This window comes from Podarcis melisellensis, assembly GCF_964234715.1.
Source record: "Podarcis melisellensis genome assembly, chromosome: 10".
NCBI lineage: Eukaryota > Metazoa > Chordata > Lepidosauria > Squamata > Lacertidae > Podarcis > Podarcis melisellensis.
The window spans coordinates 3,879,049-3,899,894 of NC_138542.1; the positions used below are offsets into that span (position 1 = coordinate 3,879,049).

General features: G+C 42.3%; 1 protein-coding gene across 5 annotated transcripts in view; it reads left to right on the forward strand.

Moving 5' to 3' along the window:
- The first annotated feature begins 234 nt into the window (after positions 1-234).
- CACNA2D1 (calcium voltage-gated channel auxiliary subunit alpha2delta 1) overlaps positions 235-20,846 on the forward strand; it is a 369,792-nt gene continuing 349,180 nt past the window's right edge. For 3 of the 5 annotated variants that reach the window (XM_081927647.1, XM_081927649.1, XM_081927651.1), the window contains exon 1: positions 235-577. In XM_081927647.1, the coding sequence (XP_081783773.1) occupies positions 483-577 (95 nt within the window). In that variant the 5' untranslated portion in view covers positions 235-482. The remainder of the gene's footprint in view (positions 578-20,846) is intronic. The other 2 variants (XM_081927648.1, XM_081927650.1) reach the window with 1 other exon arrangement.

A 20,846-nucleotide genomic window follows, 5' to 3' on the forward strand; every position in this document is an offset into this window, starting at 1 on the left:
ACAAACCCACCCCGAAAGAGCCAGGCGCGCGCGCGAGAGGGAGGGAGGGAGGGAGGGAGCCGGGATCTGTTACAAAAGTAGCCCCGATGGCGGCGGATCACAGCGCGCAGAAGCTGCCGCCGCCCGAGTAGCGAGAGCCGCTCTCCCTCTCCCTCCCTCTCTCTCTCGCCCGCCGGCCTCTGGCTGCGTCTCCGCTTCCCGCCTCCACCCTCCGCCTCTCCGCCCCCGAGGAGCCGCCGCCTGCTTCTTTCGGAAGCTGCCTGTGGCTTCGCGCAGAAGAGGAGAGAGAGGGAGATTGATTGATTAGTCTTACTCCTCCCGCGCTCGCCCCGACTCTTATTTTTTTAACTTCCCCACTATCATCATCATCATCATCACCATCATCATCCGCATCATTCTTCTTCTTCTTCTATTCTCCTCCTCCTCCTCCTCCTTTTCTCCGGCACTTGTGGGCAAGGGGGCATCGATCTTCGATCAGGAAGATGGCTGCTGGCTGGTGGCTCTTTTTCACCCTGACCCTTTTGCAGTCCTTGGTGATAAACCTCTCCGCCGACGGGCCCTTCCCTTCGGCCACCACGTAAGTCCCACCTGAGCCCGTCTCCCTGCATGGTAGAGAGAAGTCGAGTCGGGCAGGGCGGAGGAGATTTCGCCCGAGGAAGGGAACCGGGAGGAGCCGGAGCCGGAGCGAGGCGGGATCCCTCAGCTGGAGAAGAGTAGCAACTGGTAGGCTGCCGGCTCCGGGCTGGGCTGAGGGGCCTGCGGCTGCTGCTGCTGCTGCTGCTGCCCGCCGGAGCCCAGCCCAGCCCAGCCCGGGAGACTCCGGCCAGGGATCCGCAGCATCTCCAAATAGACGGGCTGAGAGGAAAGTTTCTAGTTTCCTCGCCACCGCTGGGACTTGAATGGCTGTTTGGACCTCGTGGAGATTTGGGGCAAAAAAAGGAGAAAGCAGCATTTGAAAGGAAAGCGTGCCTGTGTTGTCTAGAGAAATGCATTCTCCTGAAAGGCCCTGAAGCCGAAGTCGCGGCGCAACGTTTAAGTTTTCCAAGGCGCATTGTAACCCGAGTGCTTCCCGGGGGTGACATGAATGTTGTGACAGTTCCAGGGTTGCTTTTGCGCCGGTGTGGGGGGCTTTGCAAGCATCCACGCATGTGCAAAGCCAGAGCAGTTGGTGGGTTTCTCTCCCCTCTCCTTTCCCCCTGTTCTAACATGCTAGGCGAGGTAGCTGGGTGCTCTCAGATTTAGCGATGATCTCGTTAGGCGATGCATGGGCGAGTGCTGCTAATTATGGTCTGCTTTCCGTTTGCTGCCTTGCATGAGTGCAGGATAGCATCTTGAAAGCAGCAGGCAGTGATTAGCAGAAAACTTGCCCAGAGCAGGGCAAGAGGTTCACATCAAGAAAGGAAGGCAGAAAATAAATAAATAGGCCAAGGTCTGATTTTTTTTGCCAGGGAGAGTTAAAGTAAGAATTGAGGTGACTGATCTGTGTTGCCTCAGAAACACTTGAGTTCTTAAATCCAGGCAGCCACCATCATTAAGCATCTTAGTGTGAATGACTCACTGTAACACATTTTATGCAGAGGTAAAACACACGGATACACAGAGAGAGAGAGAGAGAGAGAGCAATGCTAGCAGCCTGCATTCTTGGAAAATAGAAAGTGTACTGTGCTGGTTCAGTTGGTGTGGAAGGAGGACTTTACAGGGATTGTTCTAAGTGCAGTTCACCAATTAGCTAGCTGGTTCAGTGAGGTTCGGATCTCTCTGTGTGCTTCCTCTCCCGGAGTGTAAGCTCGAAAGGGGCTGGGCTCGTGGCTAGAAGGAGAAAGTTAAGGGAGAGAGCTGGGCTAGGAATCTCACCTTTTTAGAATGGTTAAATGAAGCCTTGCTCAAGCTGGTGGATTCCACCATCATTGCCATCACATTTCCTTGAGCTGGCTCTTTGCCATTCTGAAGCAAAAGCATCCTCCAAAAGCAAAACTGCCCAGCCTGAAAAAAAATTGTCATAATTTTCCATCCCTACTTTTGTTTGGTTTAGTGGGAGGGTTAGTGTTTGGGTTTACCACAGATGTATCCTGTCATCTGCTGTTGAATGCCTAAAACTTTAATGGGACTTGCACTGTGCAGAAATGTGTGTCTAAGCCAGGCTGATTACTTGGCCGCTGCATTTATGGTTAGAGGAAAGAAAAATGGGAGCAAGGACCAGAGATGCAAAAAAGATAAGCTGCTCAAGAGAGGGAGCTGAACAGAAGAAACAAATTGGCTTGTTACAGTCTCTTAAGACAGTTGCTTCTTTGAACAGAAAGAAGTACTGTAGACCTTATGGATTCTGTCCACAACACAGGCTGTTTCATTTTCAAAGTATCCTGCAAGAATATTCCTTTGTTTCAAGGCAGAGAAATGAGGTTTTGGCTGGGGAATAAACCAGCAGGAAAGCTGAAAGATGCCTATTTGAAAAAGGAAAAGGGAAGTTACAGGTGCTGCTTGAAGATGTGTTAGATTGTTTATAATAATAACTAGAAATCCCCTCTTCTAGTACAGGAAGGAAACAAAGACAAATCAAATCCAGGATGTTGCCAAGTAAAGAATTAAATGCAGATGTAGTTAAACCAGAAAGCAGAGGCCAACAAACCAAAATCTTTTGATGAGCTGGTTCCAAATAATAATTGCAACTAAAAGCAAAACAATCCCTGGACCTTTTCATCCTCGTATTTGGGAGGGTCTTTCATTTGTTCATTCTTTCAAAATGATATACAATTTACAAGTACAGCATTTAGGGGAGGGGAAAAAACCTTCTGAATTTTCAGGAATATATATTTAATAATAATCAGCTGTTTAGAAATACCTACTTTTTGTTGTTAATCTTTTGCCTTATAAATTTCCTACCAGTAAATGTTCTTTAATATGCTTGTTTCATGGTTACATGCATGTATTAAAATGCATTTTAAATAAGTAAATATTTTATCAACACCTATTGATTAAAATTGTTGTACTTTGCCTCCCAATGGTAATTCTTCATCTAGTATGATTTAAAAAACAAACTAACAAACATTTTTACCATATACACAACAGAACATATATATAGGCAACACTATTCAGTATGAACTTGTCAGATTTCTAGAATGATATGCAAGCTAAACTTGGAGATACTGCATATGTAACTATTTATAAATTGTTCTAGCAGAAAACAAGCACAGCATTGCCTTGTGTTAAAAAAGAGGTTTTAAAATGAGATGGAATGTGCTCTTTTACACATTTCAGATGGGTGTTATGTCCCAAAATATTTTGTATTGTCTCATGGTTTTAAAATGAAAAGAATCCCTTTTCGTTTAGAGCATTAATTTGAATGTTTTGTCCAAGCAGTGATGATTGTGTGGTATGTTTCATGAACTGAGGATGGAATTATTTGAATTTCATTGAGCCTTATGTCTAGGTGTGCTTGTGTTTTTTCTTTTCTTTCTTTTTTTAAAAAATACCATCCCTATTTAATGTTATTTTTAAAAGTCAATCTGAAAATGAGTATGAGGCATACCTTGTTGCTTCCTATTTTCAGGATCCATTCAGACTAAATAAATCAAATTAAAAACATTCTGTTCTGAAATTGGGAGAATTTTACACACCATTTGCTCAGGTATAAACTATAGAACACAAGGTCTTTAAGGAATCTCCCTTTTAGCAATCAGCTTGAGAGGGTGGTATTATTTTACTGTTCCCAATTCAAGCTAAATGTTTGGAATGTTCAGCATAAAATACAGTGGCCTAAACATACTAACGGTAGAAATATCTGAGTTCAGTAAGACTTACATCATAGTAGATGTGCTTAGGACTAAGTGATTCATTGTGTACTTAACAGTATAACTGTTAAGATACCTTACCATCAATGAAATATTGGATCACCCACCACATGTCGTGGGTATCAAAGTTCTATTTCAAATACTTTAAAATAGCCTTTAATGAATGGTAAATTGTTGAACACATGTGTGTTTCATAACTTTCCCACATGCTTTACTTTGTGGAAATTATCATTTACTGTAGCAGTTATTCAGGGAAGAGGGCTTCCATGTACAAGAGGCAGAATAGCCAGAAGATGTAACACGTTTGGAGCTGGGTGTACAGTGTCAGTGTCGCCTTCGTAGATTTCTCCCACCAACCTATTTTAAGTGCCACTTGTAGCTTGAAGCATAGGAAGCATAAACCACTATAGTTAAAGTGTAGTTAACTTTTTATAAAATATAGTTAAAATTTTAATGGGAGTTAAAATTAACAATCATGAGTTGGGTGCCTAATATGCCAATCAATAACTTATACTTTTGTTGGCTGCAATTATTACTACAAGCCTGTTGCTTTGTATGTGTCATATGGGGGTGAAAGGAAGCTGAATATTGGATTTTTTGCACCTTCATTTGTATACAGCTTTTTACATATACTAATATTAGCAGATAATGTAAACATTGCAAAATATTAAATATCCATTTTTTTGTCATTGGGGTATTTTTTAAAATTACTGTTGAACTGCATTGATACCCATGAAAGGATATTTTCTAGGGGGAGGGAAGTGTATTATTCTTGCAGCAAACATTGAAATATTGAGGTGCCTGGGACTTTGCCAGCCTCATTTTCACTAACAAGAAATTAGGCGGCCAAGGTGTCTTTCCACCTCTTGATTCTTATATTGCTGCTATGTCTATGACTCTTCCATCTAACTTAGAATGTGTGAATGTGTAGCTACACTGTCCTTTCCTTCTTTCAAATAATCGCACTTGCTAGATTGACTAATAGCAGAAGGCTTGCTTTAGGTCTTCAAGGCAACAAAAGCAATGGTAATTTTGCTTTCAGTGGGCTGTTAAAATTCATCTAATCAATCTTTAGCACACACACAAAAAAGCAAATGCTAATTTGCAATTATTCTCCAGAAGAATCCTCTAATACACCCTTTAACATTTGCTAAAGGATAATTAAAAAACAACAACCCTGTCTAGATCAGCTAGTAATGCAGTAATCAGTAAGAATAAAAGTTTATACCCAATTCCTAAATATATTACATGAATGCAAGTTCTCTTTAAAACAATGAAGCAAGTCCCCTACAGGTTGCTCAGGACCAAGCAGGTAGGCGAAAGGCTATTATTGCAGTCTCAACCCATTCTTTATAATTGGAGCCGGAATACTCCTGGCATTCTGAGTACAAGTGCTGTTTTCGATTAATCAATCATTGTAAGTTTTAACTTGGCTAGAACTTTGATCATGGTATTCTCCTTCTGCCCACTTTTTTTTCTCCCTGACCAAAGTATTTATTTGAATTAGGGTGATCGGTGGAGGGTTGTAGATAGAATAGTGTATAAATTTCAGATATGGAAGTCTGGTTTCTATTATTACTTAGGGCATGATCCACAGAGCACAGGTGTAGCACCTATTCACAGAGGATACCTATAGGACCCAACAGGAGCATGAGTAAAGGGGCAGAGAAGGATGAATGGATGGAGACATGGAAGAGGTGAAGAGACCTCATGTTGCCTGTTGCATATTAAGTGTGTGTGTGTCTGTGTACAGGCTTTCGAGGCTTATGGAAACCCTCTGTGTGAGAACAGCATCTCTGTATCATGTGAATCGTGCCCTTATAAATACCAGTAGTGCTCTTTTCTTCTTTGCAAAATTCTTGATGCTTCTTGTACTAAGCATCTTGATCTTGGTCACTATCACCTGTTGCTTTAGACAACTTTTCCTGCAAAATGTTTAAATCTGTTCCAGGACTAGTATCATCAGTTACTCTTTAAACCATTCCTTTCTGGGTCAACATAATTTGTTGCCTTAAGTGGAAATTACATTATACCAAAAACCTGATTGTGGTCTTCTGCTGCAATTTCATTTGTATTGATGTTTTATTGCTATAAATGTGATCATTTGAATCCACTTCTTAATTTGTCCTGCTGAATCAAATGGATCACTTGAATCCTTAATATACCGGTACATGTTTTTAGTTGCCAATGAAACATGTGGTATAAAGACTATTCCTATGAAAAGACAAATGCTGAGAGACTGCCCAGTGCAGCACTTTATTCTCTGGCTTGTGCCACTGATTTTCATGTGAATTTGGGCATGTTTCTGAGCATGGGGTTTCCAAAACCATTTGTAAGTCTCCCATATCTTAAAGAAATATTGATATAATACAACAATTCCCTCCTAGTAGGAGGGAACAGGACTTGGGAAAATATTCTACCTCCTTGTGAAAATTGAATACTACCATAAGGCCTATTTGCTGTGGTGTCTCCCACAGCCCAAGAACCACTGCTGTAGGGCGACTGGGAGATAGTAGAGTAGAACAGCCCCATAATAGCACAGGGCATTATACATCCACCCTTTTCCTTGGAAGCATTATATTATTGGAGAAGACTAGAGAGATTCTTCCCTGGCCAAACCTATTCCATAGAGTGCAGTCCTATCAGCATATTGCTGATGTCCTCTAATGGAATATATACAAAATGTCCATCTTCACAAGTTGCATGGCTATGCGGATGACACCAGCCCATTTGAAATCATTCAAAAGCAATGGGTTGAGCGTTGCTGGATTCCCTGCAGGAAACTCATCTTCTGGAAGGCATTTCTACTGATATGTCATGCCCATACTTTCTACATAGAAGTACAAGTATTACCTTCAATGATCACTTTTTTTGTTCAGTGGAAGCCAAAAATGTTGCTTTAGTGTTATTGAAGCACATCTTCTGGAGATTTAACAAGCAGATGAGCATAATATAGCTCCCTTGTTATAGACAGATAATTCAGGCTTTACCTGGAAATTATCAGGTGCCTGTAGCTTCTTCAGGTGTGGAGGAATAGTTAGTATCACCTATCTCTAGAGAGTGATAGACCAGATGGGGATCTAGATGGTTGCTGGGGATATTGATACAGTACAGTAGCCCTTAAACCCTCTTTCGCTGGATAGGATCAAGTTAAAAGCCCATTTGGAAGCCCGTGTTGTGCTGATTATGGTGGCAAAGAGAACATGCTGCCTTTACAATGTGCCATTTGTCAGAGCCTTTTCCAGGTAGTGGGAGGGTTCTGTCAACTTAGTTCCTCTGCTTCGGACTAGGAATATCTGTGACTCTCAGTAACGTATGTTTGGGACACTTAGCTAATAAAATTCCTTGAAAGCGTTCTCATGTAGGCATCTTACTGGAGATGTTCCGAGCCTTCCTTCCTTCATTGTAGATCCTTGGATGTGTTTCCATTCTTGATGACTGAGTAAGCTGGCCTAGTGATATCAGTTTCATAATTTTTGACCCAGCAATATATTGCAAATCATGTTGTGTATTATTGTCCCAAACCGGTTTGAAGTCTGTATCATGATTTCGCTTTATTTATATATTGCAAATAATGATGTGTGCATGCATGCGAGAGAGAGCTATGCAAAAATCACAATGGGGGAATAACAATGAAGCCAGCCAATGCCCCTACATAGCTCCAGCCTTATTTCAGACATTGTGATATATTGGTATATCAAAATGTTTAGCTGGTGATATAACATGATGTTGAAAACCAGATATCACCCAGCCCAACAAGTTACGTAGACCAGTTTGCAATTTGCTATTCTCGGGAAGGTAGTTAATCAAGCAAGCAGTTGTGATTCAACTCTGTGAAATTGTAGTTGTGGCAGATTATCTAAATCCTTGTCTGAGTTTTGGGCTGGTTCCTGATTGAAACTGTCTTGGTGACACTGGTTGACAATCTGTTGGAAGACAGAAGGAGAGTGATTCTGTTAATTGTCCTGAAACTTTAATCAACACTGAGTACTATTTTTTTCATAGTATTTGCTTGCATTACTTTTGTGGGCTAGGTTTGAAAGCAAGACGGTTGTGGTAGTTTTGCTTCTAATTCACAGGTAGGCAGCAGAAAGTGGTGACAGACGATAGTTGTTCCTCCCTATGACTTGTCTTGTAGGCCTTCACAATGTTCATTTCTTTTTCCCCCTTCTACGGTGTTGGGGCTGTCAATGGGAATCTACCCAACCTACTTCTTTTCTTTGGATCCAGGTGAGGCAGTAGATTTCCTTAACAAATGAGTGATGAACTGGATATAAGTAAAAACTGAACATAATACAGAGGTATTGATATGGACCAATTAACCAAAAGGCAGGTAAAGTACGTCTTCTGGGTAGAGTCATGCACCTTAAAATCTAGATACCTTTATATTGGTAGGAGTCGCTGATTCCCTGTCAGATTAAACAGATGGTTTGTTCCTTGAGCATGCAATCCAAAGACTGGAACAAATGCTATCTCAGGTTAATTGATTGCTGAATAAGCGACCACTCAACTGAATGGCACAAAAGCATGGTTCTGTTCTGACATGTTTTAATTTGGTTACCCTTATTCCAGAATACTATTTGGTAACAATAATCCTTTGATTGGATTACTCCCTGGGATGGTAAGAAGAAGCAACAACCAGATTTGCTTGCTTTTTGCATAAATTTCACTATTTATTTACAAAGATTCTAATGAGTTTATGAAAGAGATTGACATTATAAAACATCAACAAATCAACAAGCTTTTGCAGTTAATTACAGCAATCCAATTGCCTATTTCTAAAGCTACACACAAAATATGCTTATTAGAATATTGTTAGGAATACCTTTTCCTGATACCCTGCCCTACACATACACACAAAATGTGCAATTAACATCTTTGTAACCAATAATTGGCTGTGATAAGTTATAGTGTTTCCAAATATTGATTTGGGCCACCTTCCTAACATAGATTTAATGTAGGTAAAATCACTGTTTGGAAGAATGAGTTTTTAAGCAATTATCCTTTTTGTGCATTTGGACCTAGTGAAGTCAGTGCACATGCCCTTATTTCATTTTGTCTGCTGATGAGATTTCCTTTCACTGGCTTGGCTGGGAAGAACCGACCTCTAGCCAAAAAAGACAACAATTTTTGGTTTACAGGCTAATGCTACTGAATATCGCTTCCCCTAACTGCTTGGCTCATTGCCTTCTAATGCAGGAAACAGATGCCAATATTCATAGTAGTTCCACAGGTGTACTTAGTGCTGTTTGAGTAGGTAATCTGTGGTTGTTGTTAAGGAGAGTTTAGGAAGGAGGGTGGTACCAGAGCTTTAAACAAAAGAGCTCTGTTGCTAGGATACAGCCTTCCAGATCAGAGGGAGGAACCCACTTTGTGGTGTTTTCAAATATTGTCATTCTGTTCTGTTTCTCATTTGACTGAACTTCCTCTTGAGGGAAGAACATGACTATCTTGGGTTCTCATCTCCAGAGGTACTAAACACTTTGTTTCTGATTGTACTCACCAGTTACTACTTCACAGTTGCCTTTTATTCTCTTGCCTCAGAAAATGGTGTAGCCATGATGCCATGATCTTTGGAAAGGGGGGGGGGGAGCCTGATTCATCGGCTTCGTACGCAGCAGAAGCTTTTTATAGAACGAGTGAAATTGTGCTGTCATACCTGCTTCTCTCGTAAGGATGATTGGAGAGCTGGGGAATTAGGACCGTTAATCCTCACCATCATTATTTGGAGTTCAAGGCAGATTGCAAAAGTAAACCTAACTGAACTTACCTAGGAGTCAGCAAAAAACTGACTGTGTGTAACTTGGGAAGCGTGACTGTACCTGGTTTGTGCTGGTGTGCTGTGTCAGCCATGACTGTGAATGTAAGCAAGCCCTGACACACAGTAAAAAAGAGGAGGGTTAGGAAGCCCATGGTGGTATCCTGTCACACTGCTTTCATAGCAACAGGAAAGCTGAGATACTGGGGTGTGGCTGACCCATGGGGAAACTGCATGCATCAGTCACCACAAATAATTCCCTGCATATTATCATTGTGCTTGGCTCATATTCATGTGTGGATGAAATTATGCTAACAGTTCCACATTCAGTTATCACATGGCTTAGGGAGCCATATGTGTCTCTGTGTGTTCCTTTGTGTTTCCTAGCAAGCATGAGAACAACCTTTGGCCGCTGCTTGTGATTAATGTGGTGAAAACTTAACCACGAGTCTTGGTTCAGATGGCACGCTAAAGCAAACTTTGGCTTGGCTCAGTGTGGCATAGCAGCAGAAAGGACCAGGGAGGAGTAAAGTGCCTGCAAGTCTCTCTTTGGGTGGGCAAATAAAATAATTTTAACTTTGTGCCTAAACCAACTTTCTAAATACACAAAACCAACCTTGTAAATAAGTCCACAAAAATTACTAGTCTGTTTTGTTTTGTTTTTAAAACCAGTCTGCTAAGGGACTAGTGTTTCATGAGGGCTGTAGAGGATACAACTCCACTTCTCCATGGCTGGAACGGAAATCTGGGCTGCTAACCTTTCAGGATTCTACAATAAAAGGAAAACTTCTACCAAATGCCCCCGCAGTCTTCTGAATTTCCATGCTGATAGTGGAGGAATAGATTTTCCTTCCTTTATGGTTAGCATGGAAACAAAAAAAGGCCGACAAAGGAAGAATTATACACCATTCTGCTCATTCACCTGCATGAAGCATCTGTTCACTTATGGCTACTGTAAAATACAATCCTGGCTTGTAACAATGATGGAACCACCTGGATATGTCTGACATTGCATAAATGGGGCACCACCACAGGGAAGTCCCTCTCCTCAGTCTTCACCCACCTAACTTTTGTGAGCAAGCAGAACAGTTCTTAAAATATTGGACAAATTTGTATGGGAGAAGGCAGCCCTTCAGGACTCCTGGTCCCATGCTATTTGGGGCTATAGTAGCCTCTAAATTTGTGATAGCCACAGCGGAGACTTGGAAGCAATCAGAGGCACACTTGTGAGCAAATATCAGGAATTTAGTTGCAGGAGAACATCCATAATGTAATGAGAGAAAACTCCATTTTAAAGGCTAATTATTAGTCTCCTTTGATAGATCTCATGGTGGAAGGAAGAACTTAGACCACCTTTACTCAAATTTAATTATTGTGGCATCATAAAAGTAGTGAGATTTATTCTCTGTGTTTAAATTTAATGTTGATTTATTGCCTATTGTTTCTCATCATATGTATGTGAAAGGGGGAAGACCATGAGTACAAGTGTGTTTGCATATGTGTGAGAAGGAACGCTGCTCTTCTCAATAGCTAAGTGGGCTTAAGAGATATGACGTGGTTCCATGGTATGTGGGCCTTGTTGCGTCAAACACATAGTCAGGAGAGTCAAGCATTAGCCCTTGAGAGGATTTGTTTCTGCTAATCCTTGTCTCACCAAATTCACGTCCTGCACCATCCCTAAATCTGTTGCACAGGGAACCTTGACACACACCTGGCCAGTGAAATTAATTGCATCTTGGATTGGTATCACACGTGCCTGTTTAAAACACTTCTTGAGCCTCTTTGCTGCTGTGCATATGTGAAAGGAAGAACAGCAGTTTTAAATGTGCTTGGATCAGGTTTTTAAATTGATGGATGGCCATGCAGGGAAGATGGATTTACAATTGCTTTTCACTTGTCAGTTGCAATTTTTTTGGTTCCACCTGTGAACTGAGGAAGTCTGTTTGAAGCATGCATTTAGTCCTTCACTTACACTTTCCCCTCAGAGTTGGGCCAGTTTTTGAAAGATAAACAAAAACATTAAAACAAACAAACCCATTTCTGTCCTTTTATCAAAGTGTCCGCGACTGGGCTCAATGGTCAGGGGTCCCTTTACCTTTACCTTTACGTGTGACCTACCTTACTGGTCTGTTGTATGGGTCGGTAAAACAAAACATGCCAAGTACTTTGAGCACTTGAGCAAACTGCTGAGTATTACAGCGAATCCAGAAATTGGGGTCATTGCCTCTTTAACCCAATGGAGGCCATCTAAACTAAAAACAGACATATTATTTAATAGATTTCTTACCCACCCTTCATCAGTCCCAGGGTGGGCACAACAAGGAAATATACAATTATAAAACAAGTAAAACTGTGACAGCCATAAAACAAATATGAAAACACTAAACAAAAATTCCATATATAGATTTAATACAAACATTTAAAAACAATTCCACATATAGAGAGCCAGTGTGGCATAATGGTTATAGAGTTGGACTGTGACCTGGGAGACCAGGGTGTGAATCCCCTCTCGGCCATGAAGCTCACTTGGGTGACCTTGGAGTCAGTCCCTGCCTCTCAGCCTAGCCTTCCTCACAGGGTTGTTGTAAGGATGAAATCGGGGGGATGTGCAGCCCCTTGAGCTCATTGGAAGGTAAAGGTGGCACAAAAATGGAATGAATGAATAAATACATATAAAAACAGTTTAAATTAGATATCCACTTAAAAGGCTTGTTGAAAGAGAACGGTCATTAGACACCAAAAAAAAAAGCAACACAGATGGTGCCTGTGTAATATGCAATGGAAGGGAAACCCAAAGGGTCGGTGCCACCACAATAAAGGCCTGGTTCTTATATCGTATGGAATGATATGGGTTTTTTTTTTGCTTTTAATATTTTTAATGCTGTAACCCACCTTGGGACCTTAGGGTGAAGGGCCTGTAATAGATAAAATAACAATACTAATGATAATGCTGCTACTACGAATACCTGCAGGAGTCCAGCTTCTGCAAAGTACAGTCACTGATTGCATATATAGAAGGTGAGATGAAATTTGGTCCATGACAAGAGTCCTGTTCATGCATTCAGAGAGAGAGAGAGGGGTGGGGTGGGGGTGGCAACAGTATTGCTGTAGTGGTTTGTTTTTGTTCTTATTTTTATTGTGTACTTTGTGTTTTTTACATTGTAATTTTATGTTGTGAACAGCCCTGAGATATATGGATAAAGGGCAGTATACAAATTTAATAATAATAATAATAATAATAAATAATTAATAAAAAATATAAATAAATTCATCACATCTGATGCAAGCCTCTGCCCATGCAACTGTAAGAGGGTCTCCCTGTATTGACCTTCTCTAATGAATGCACGAGACTGGAATCTTTTCCCCTCACATGCTCATTGTACACACCTGGAATACTGAAACGGGCTAAGATAATAGAGCCCCCTGTACACTCTCACTTTGCAAATTGGAAGTGTGTTACGGAAAGGTTTAGTAATAACTCTTCACCCACAGACAATGACTGAGCAGATGACCCATAGCTTGAAAGTGAATCCCCTTGCCACCCATGGCCAGCCTTCTCAGATGATGAAGCCACCTGCATAAAGGTTCCTTGTGCTTCATCTCTGTGTGTATGAAACCAAAGAAATGTGCCACCATGTAGAGTTAACATGGACATATGTGGAATGACAGAAGACTGTGGTTTTCCTATGCCATAAAAATAAAAGATTGAATTCCAGGCAAAGCAGCACTTTTTGTTTTTTTTGTTTTATTAGATGTGTTGGGATTTTAATCCCACAGCAGTAGAGACATCTCCCCGGAGGGTAGAAAGAATGTATAAAATAAAATGTATTACATTTATTGTGTTAAATGACACGCAGGGGAATAGTAATGTATCACAGAAGAAACCATGCGTGATATCAGATGTGGTCATTTGTCTTCTCTTTAAATGATGAGCTGTTGCTGACATCATTTTGTTGGCCGTGTGCTGCTGGGTAAGTGTCCGTGCCAAATAAGGTGTCTGCGATAAAGACACAGTAAATTATATTCTGATTAGTATTGTGGCACAGTGCGGTTTTAAAGCATGAATCCCACTAAAAGTCAATATTAATACATCTCAGGAAGAGAATGCACAGCATGAAGGAGTGCATGTATTTTTAGCTTTAGAAATGTAAGCTACTGCAGCCCATCACCGCCCCCTCAAAACAGCTTGCAGCAATAAAAATTATTGTCCTGAATTGGTGCTGATTGAATGTGAGTATTACTGGTATGTATTGTTCATATTAGTTGTTGCTGGTATCTGTATGACTTGAGAGACAATGGCGTGCGCCTCCAGGTGGGAAAGCCAAACTGCTGGAGAATCGCAGCGCCTGCTGTGGTTGCAGAGACCAGTAACACAAAACTGCTGCCTCCCCTGCATTGTTTTCACTGCATTAGTAGCACTGAAGTGACCTCTCTGGGGACCAAGCCTGGGCAATCTGTATGGAAGTCCTTGGCTGTCCAGACGACAGGACTGTCCCCTGGCCTTGTTTATATGGTCCAAAGGAAAGCAGAGCAATATGCTTTGCACTAGCTTGGCTGCAGGAGGAGCTGGAAGGAGGCATGCAAGGTGCCATCAAACCGTCCTAGGGACTCCACTCTAGATTCATGTAGGATTTGAGCCTTTTTTCTCACCTGAAGACAACCCACAAGGCAGCAGAGGTTTAGGATCAGAGTTTTCCTTTCTCTTAGATGGAAAGGTTGACGAGCCCCATCTGCCTCTCACTTTCGTCTACAGCATGTGCAGAAACTGCCGTATTGACTGTTGGACCCACTATTGTTCTCGTCCAGCCAATCCACTGGAGCCTGTCTTTGCATACAGGGGAAGTCCCTGACTCACCAAGGGTTTGAGACCCATTGGCAGCCCTCACCTGATTTAGAGGCCAGTTGAAGCCATTCCCGGGGTGTGGCTGCTGTCAGATGCTGAAGGCTTCTAGGAGCCACAGGTGAGAGCTGAGTGCAGGGTGGGGACCAAAGGTGGACAAACTACCCCAGAAGGAGCAGGACGTGTCCCCCATCAGAGGTACTATCCCTCCCCTGACACTCCATACACCCCCCTCTCTCTGTGTATTTTAGTTAAAACAAAGAGACCATAGGTTATAGGAAGTGTAAAAACTATAATATTGGAATATTAATAGGCTTCAATTTAATTCTGGCTACATTTGTCTTGAAAAAGGCCATGGATGTACCCATCAATTTAACATGATAATAAATAATCTTGTCAGTGAAATATTAGGCATAGTAACAGTTAACAACAACAACAACAACAACAACAACAACAACAACAACAACAATTGCTGTGTGCTACCCCTGCATCCCTGCCCCTACTATTGTTGCTAACCATTATGGTTCCAGGCTTGAGACACTGCTGGTTGTTCTCCATTTGTACTAAAGTCATCATTCTAAAACAGCACGATGAGGAAGATATCTCAGATCTGCACAGAATATTCCAATGGTTTGTAGCATGTTCAGAATTAATAAAGGTAAAGGTAAAGGTACCCCTGCCCGTACGGGCCAGTCTTGCCAGACTCTGGGGTTGTGCGCCCATCTCACTTAAGAGGCCAGGGGCCAGCGCTGTCCGGAGACACTTCCGGGTCACATGGCCAGTGTGACATCACTGCTCTGGCGAGCCAGAGCTGCACACGGAAACGCCGTTTACCTTCCCGCTGGTAAGCGGTCCCTATTTATCTACTTGCACCCGGAGGTGCTTTCGAACTGCTAGGTTGGCAGGCGCTGGGACCGAGCAGCGGGAGCGCACCCCGCAGCAGGGATTCGAACCCCCGACCTTTCGATCGGCAAGTCCTAGGCGCTGAGGCTTTAACCCACAGCGCCACCTGTGTCCCCTTCAGAATTAATAGAACTTAGCAATTGCAAAGAGATAGTGTAAAAAGGCACTGGCTTTCTGGGGGAAAGGAGCGTGTAAAAAAGAAGTTTGAGTAAGTTCGGGATTTGTGCTTGTTTGTATTAAAATATATGGTTATAGCACAAAATGGGATTTAGCTGCCTAAATATGAGGCTTGAGTGGTTTAAATTCAGTGTATGAGATTCTAGTATCCCCTCTGCACTGTTACTGGTGCTATTTTAAATCTAGCTAGCTTCTTGTGGCACAATCAATGGCATGATCCTGGAGTGCTTAATTAGGATTAGAGCATTATCTTTGCATATATCCAACAGCAATAGTAGATGATGCTGCTGCCTCGTTCAGGAACTGACTAAATATATATTTAATCTGGTATTACAGTAGCTGACTCTATTTCCAGCTTCCCGGAATAATGAAGGTTGTATGTGGTTCACAGCTTCTAATCAAACTACGTCCAAAGTCAGAGGATCTCTGTCTCTCAGCATTGTTATATGCATGTACCACAGGAAAGAAATTCATGTAGGAATCTAGTGTTGCATTTTTATTATATACCAGATGTTCTTGCAATAGATAAGCTAATGAGCTATTTTCTTTATTAACATCTGTGCAAGGGGACCGCTTGGGACTTGAAATTAAGCAAGTGCATGAACTACTGTCAAAGGTTGTATTTGTGTGTTTAAATTCATGTTCTCGAATCACTTAAGATTATTTATTGTTTTGTAGTGTGACAATCATCACCATTAATAATTGTGATTATCAGTGAAATACAAAATGCAGTTTATGATTTGTGCTTGAAACTGGCCTTGAGCAATTTGAAGCTGTGAATGAGGACACAGCCATGTGCAGCCCTTTCATCCTGTATGGGAATCCTGTCACTTCTGTAATCCTGTGGCTTGTGTTAAATATACTTGATCACCGGTATGTCATTAGAGTACTTATTAGGGTTTCTCATCCCCTTAGATACATGTCTTAGGACTATCATTATTTTGTGGGTGGGAAAATCCCTACAACTTTCCCTCAGGTTTTCATGTGACATAATGATCTGGTTTTTGTTTTAGGATGCATTTTCTCTCATTCCCCCACCCCCAATTTGTTTAATTGTGGAGGGCCTTTCAAAAACCTTGTGGACTTGGTGTCAGGGACTAATAATAATAATAATAATAATAATAATAATAATAATAATAGGTAAAGGGACCCCTGACCATTAGGTCCAGTCATGACAGTCTCTAGGGTTGCGGCGCTCATCTCGCTTTACTGGCCGAGGGAGCCGGCGTACAGCTTCTGGGTCATGTGGCCAGCATGACTAAGCCGCTTCTGGCGAACCAAAGGAGCGCATGGAAACGCCGTTTACCTCCCCGCTGGAGTGGTACCTATTTATCTACTTCCACTTTGACGTGCTTTCAAACTGCTAGGTTGGCAGGAATAATAATAATAATAATTTATTTATACCCCGCCCATCTGGCTGGGTTTCCCCAGCCACTCTGGGCGGCATCCAACAAAATATTAAAATACAATAGTCTATTAAACATTAAAAGGATCCCTAAACAGGGCTGCCTTGCTTGCAAGAACACCAGTGAGACCAGGGCTAAAATTGGGGTGCAGCTGGTGATGCTATATAGGGCAAAGTCTCAGTTTGTTTATTGCTGAAGTAACATCTGAACTTTGTGTTCCTATGGCATAACCTTGCATCCAGCCAGAGTTCTGCCTCGCCACAGAATGGGATTCTTTCCACCTTGAAAACTCTGTCATAAGAGAGTTGGTTTTCTGTGAGACAAAGGCCAAGAAAGCATCACCCAGTGTTCCTTTTGCCTTCTCATTCCTTGCCCCTGACTACCCATTCAAATGTACTACCCAAGAAGCTCATCTAAATGGCCACACCTATTTCTCAAAAGTAGAGAGAGAAAGAAAGAGAGAGAGAGAGAGAGAGAGAGAGAGAGAGAGAGAGAGAGAGAGAGAGAGAGAGATCTATATTCCTCTTCTAGTGGAGATCATAGTTTCTCCAGCAGCTTGGCAAGGTGCCATCTTGGCCTGTTAACACTTGATAATTAACATGGACACACACTCCTGCTTGTGATATTCGCATCACCTGGGACAAGCTGGTTAATAAACTAATGATTGTTTTCTTGGCTGAAAGGCAGTACCTTTTCAGGAGGGAGCAATTACAAAAGCTAAAACAAAAAAAAAAAAAAAAAAGCCCCACCCTTGGCTGGATCTAATCAGAAATCCAGGCTGTTTATATGCTTTATGTACAGGCCCATGACCTTGGCTTTGACGGGCAAATGGGCTGTGGAGCTGAAGCCTCGTGATCAGGAAGGGCTCTGGAAGCCATCAGCAATAGTATTTGAGTGATGATAGCAGTGTGAAAGGTTCAACAGAAGATGGGCTCACTGTGTTAGCTGCCTTGCATGTCTCAAATATATGTGTGTGTGTTTAAGAAGAGGAGGTAGAGCATGCAGTCATTCCTCAATGTGTGTCAGTTTAAGGCTCCCACATTCTTAGGCTCCCATGCAGAGAGAGACAGACAGAGAGACGGAGTGTCTTGTGTTGTGCATAATTGCTTGCTGAAGGATAGCCAGCCTTTCACACTTGGTGGATAGGTTTCACTACTGTAATACAAAATCTGACACGGAAACAAGGTTTCCCGAGGGAACAGTTTTTCGTCTTCCTTTTTTTTAATATTCATGGAGACTTCAGAAATACAGTTAATTATACAAACAACCTTGCAAGAGCTGGTGCATTCTGGCGAATGACTCACAGAGTTAAAATGTCTGAGTTCCCGTCCTATCTTGGCTTCATGCTCACTACTTGACCTTTAATAAGTCAGTGTCTCTTGGCTTCAGTTCCTTGTCCTCCATCCAGAGAACTGGAATGACTTATATGCATGCCAGTAGAGCTTTTGGCTTGTGTTTAGGCTCAAAAGTGTGCAGAATAGTGGCAAATTAATTTGTTTTTGTATTTGAGTCTTCCCCAGCCACATACAGTGTTGAGTGTCTCATGCTCTCTCTCTCTTTAATGGAGTAGAAGAGTTGTGTTTGTGTGAGGGAAGCTAAGCCCTCCTTCCCATGACCCCTTTCCAGAAGTTAATTCTGGCTGCCCTGCCCCCAGAGCTTTTTGCTGAACAAGGCTCACTTCCTTGTTGAAGCCCAGCTGAGGAAAAGTGATATCAAAAGAGAGATGGCGGTGAGAGAACTTGTGGGTGGGGAACAGTTTAGGGTTACCTTCAGGCTCTGAAAATAGGAACACATCTACTTTATGTGTGATTGTTAATTTTGTGTCTTCCCCCAACACAGGAATGAGGAATCCTTTTCAGTCTGAGGAACCGACTCCCGTCCAGGCACTGTCAAGGGGTCATGTGCTGGTGGTTGGCAGGTCCAGAGGCAACAATTAATCTACAGGTTGCCTCTGTACAGTTGGCCAGTGCCTGTGCCCACTCCCACAACCCTTCACTATCCCATAGCCAGGCAAGCAAGAGTCCTATCAGAGTTCAGGGACACAAACCAACACTCAAGGAGTGGGGGAAATGGGGGACAAATGAGAGGGTCAGACAGAGAAGCCTTTTTGCCCCTAGGCCTGATGTTCCCCAACCCTGTCCCCCAAGGGGTCTGCTGCCACCAGATGCAATTTGAGCCTCATAAGCCAGCAAACCCTTCATTCCCATATTACATATTACACTGCTTTTGATACTTGGGGCAAAAAGCAATTTGTGGTATGCCAACTAAGTTCTGGCCAGAGGAGACCCACTGATATTGATGAGCCCAAGTTAGTTGTGGCCACTAATTTCAGTGGATCTACTTCATGTAGAACTTAGTGGGATACCACCCAGACCATGTATGCCTGTCCTCCGTTGGACATGGCAGAGACAGATTTAGGAGAGTGCCAGCAGTTCAGTTGTACTGGGCACAGAGCCTTGGGAGTGCCACAACGATGGTGTGTAACGGAAGGCAAGAGGCGAGGAGCTGTCACATTTTGGCATCGCATAGCACGCCAATTAAATTTGAGACCCAAGGTCCACCATTGGACATACACAAACCTTAGTGTGCAGCTGCTCTCTGTGCTGTGGGACTAATTCGTAACATGGGGACTATCTATCATAACACCCAACCTGTGTCTCGTGGATATTGCAAGGATTAACAGGGCAATGCTTAAGTGAAACCCCTGTACTCTATCTGCATCTGAGCGTTGCTGTCATGTATGATAAGGAAATAAAACACTGTACAGTATACTGAATCCTATTAGAAGGACAAGAGATTAACAACTGCTTGAATTTTTGAGTTTCCCTTTTTCTATTTATGGATTTCCCTGCCAGTTGAGATAAAAAACATTTAGGCTCAGTAACATTAAAAAAACCCCTAGCCATGAGACTTACTAGATTTGGGGACAGACTGCAGAATCACTCCTTGAGGGATTTTGTAGATGCTTTGAGATTTGACATTTCTAAAAATATAGCTGCGTATATTTGTAGTGTAATATATGAAATGCAACTGCTTGCTGTTCATGGAATGCCAAGATAGTGGCGTTCCTGTTTTCTGTTTTCATATATTTTTGTTTTATAGCAGAGAGGTAGGCAGTGCTGTAGATAACAGCAGTTTTCTATAAGACTGCTTGGCATTCCTCCCAATGTGTGGGGCCAATTGGCATCTTGTTGTGCAGGCATAGGCACACCCAGCCCTCCAGATGTTTTGGGACTACAGCTCCCATGCATCTGGAGGGCCGAGTTTGCCTATGCCTGTTGTTGTGCCGCAAGTGCCATCTCTGGGCACACGGGCAGGTAAAGAGGATGCAGGGCAAGAAGGAGTCTGGAGCAAAGGAAGAGGAGGGCAGGATTCTATTCTGGACCAGGACACCAGAAAGCAAGGTCACTAGAGTGGCAGATCTTCCAGGATCCTGAGCAGACAAACGGTTCCCTGGACCCTTTTTGAGCAACGACAAGAAGAAATTCGTCACCCTAACAAGGTAGTTTGGATGTAGTTTTTCCTATATGCAAATTCTGTCAAAATGTGAGTTCTTTTTCTGGAAGCATTCAGTTTCTCTAGTGTGATGACCCTTGTTAATTAGCTGTGTCGATTAGTTTCCAATCAATAACAACAGCAGACATTCTGTGTGGTGCATATGTGAGTCGTAATGGAGTAGCTTCTGGAAAATGCCATGCCCTACAAACAAGCCGTCATTCTTTTGATATTCACTGAGTATAATAGAACTGTAATCTCCTCTGGGTTCCTATCATGTTAACATGTTACTGAGCTGCCATCTTAGAGTAAGTAGAGTTAGGGCTTGCATATTAGAGATGAAGGAGATATCTGTCCAGATCACATGAATCTATTTATTACTTTTACATTCCAAACCACCCCACAACCCTAAATGCTGCCCCAACAATAAGACATGCCGTCACTTTTATTTTAGATGATACCTCAAAACAATGGTTCCA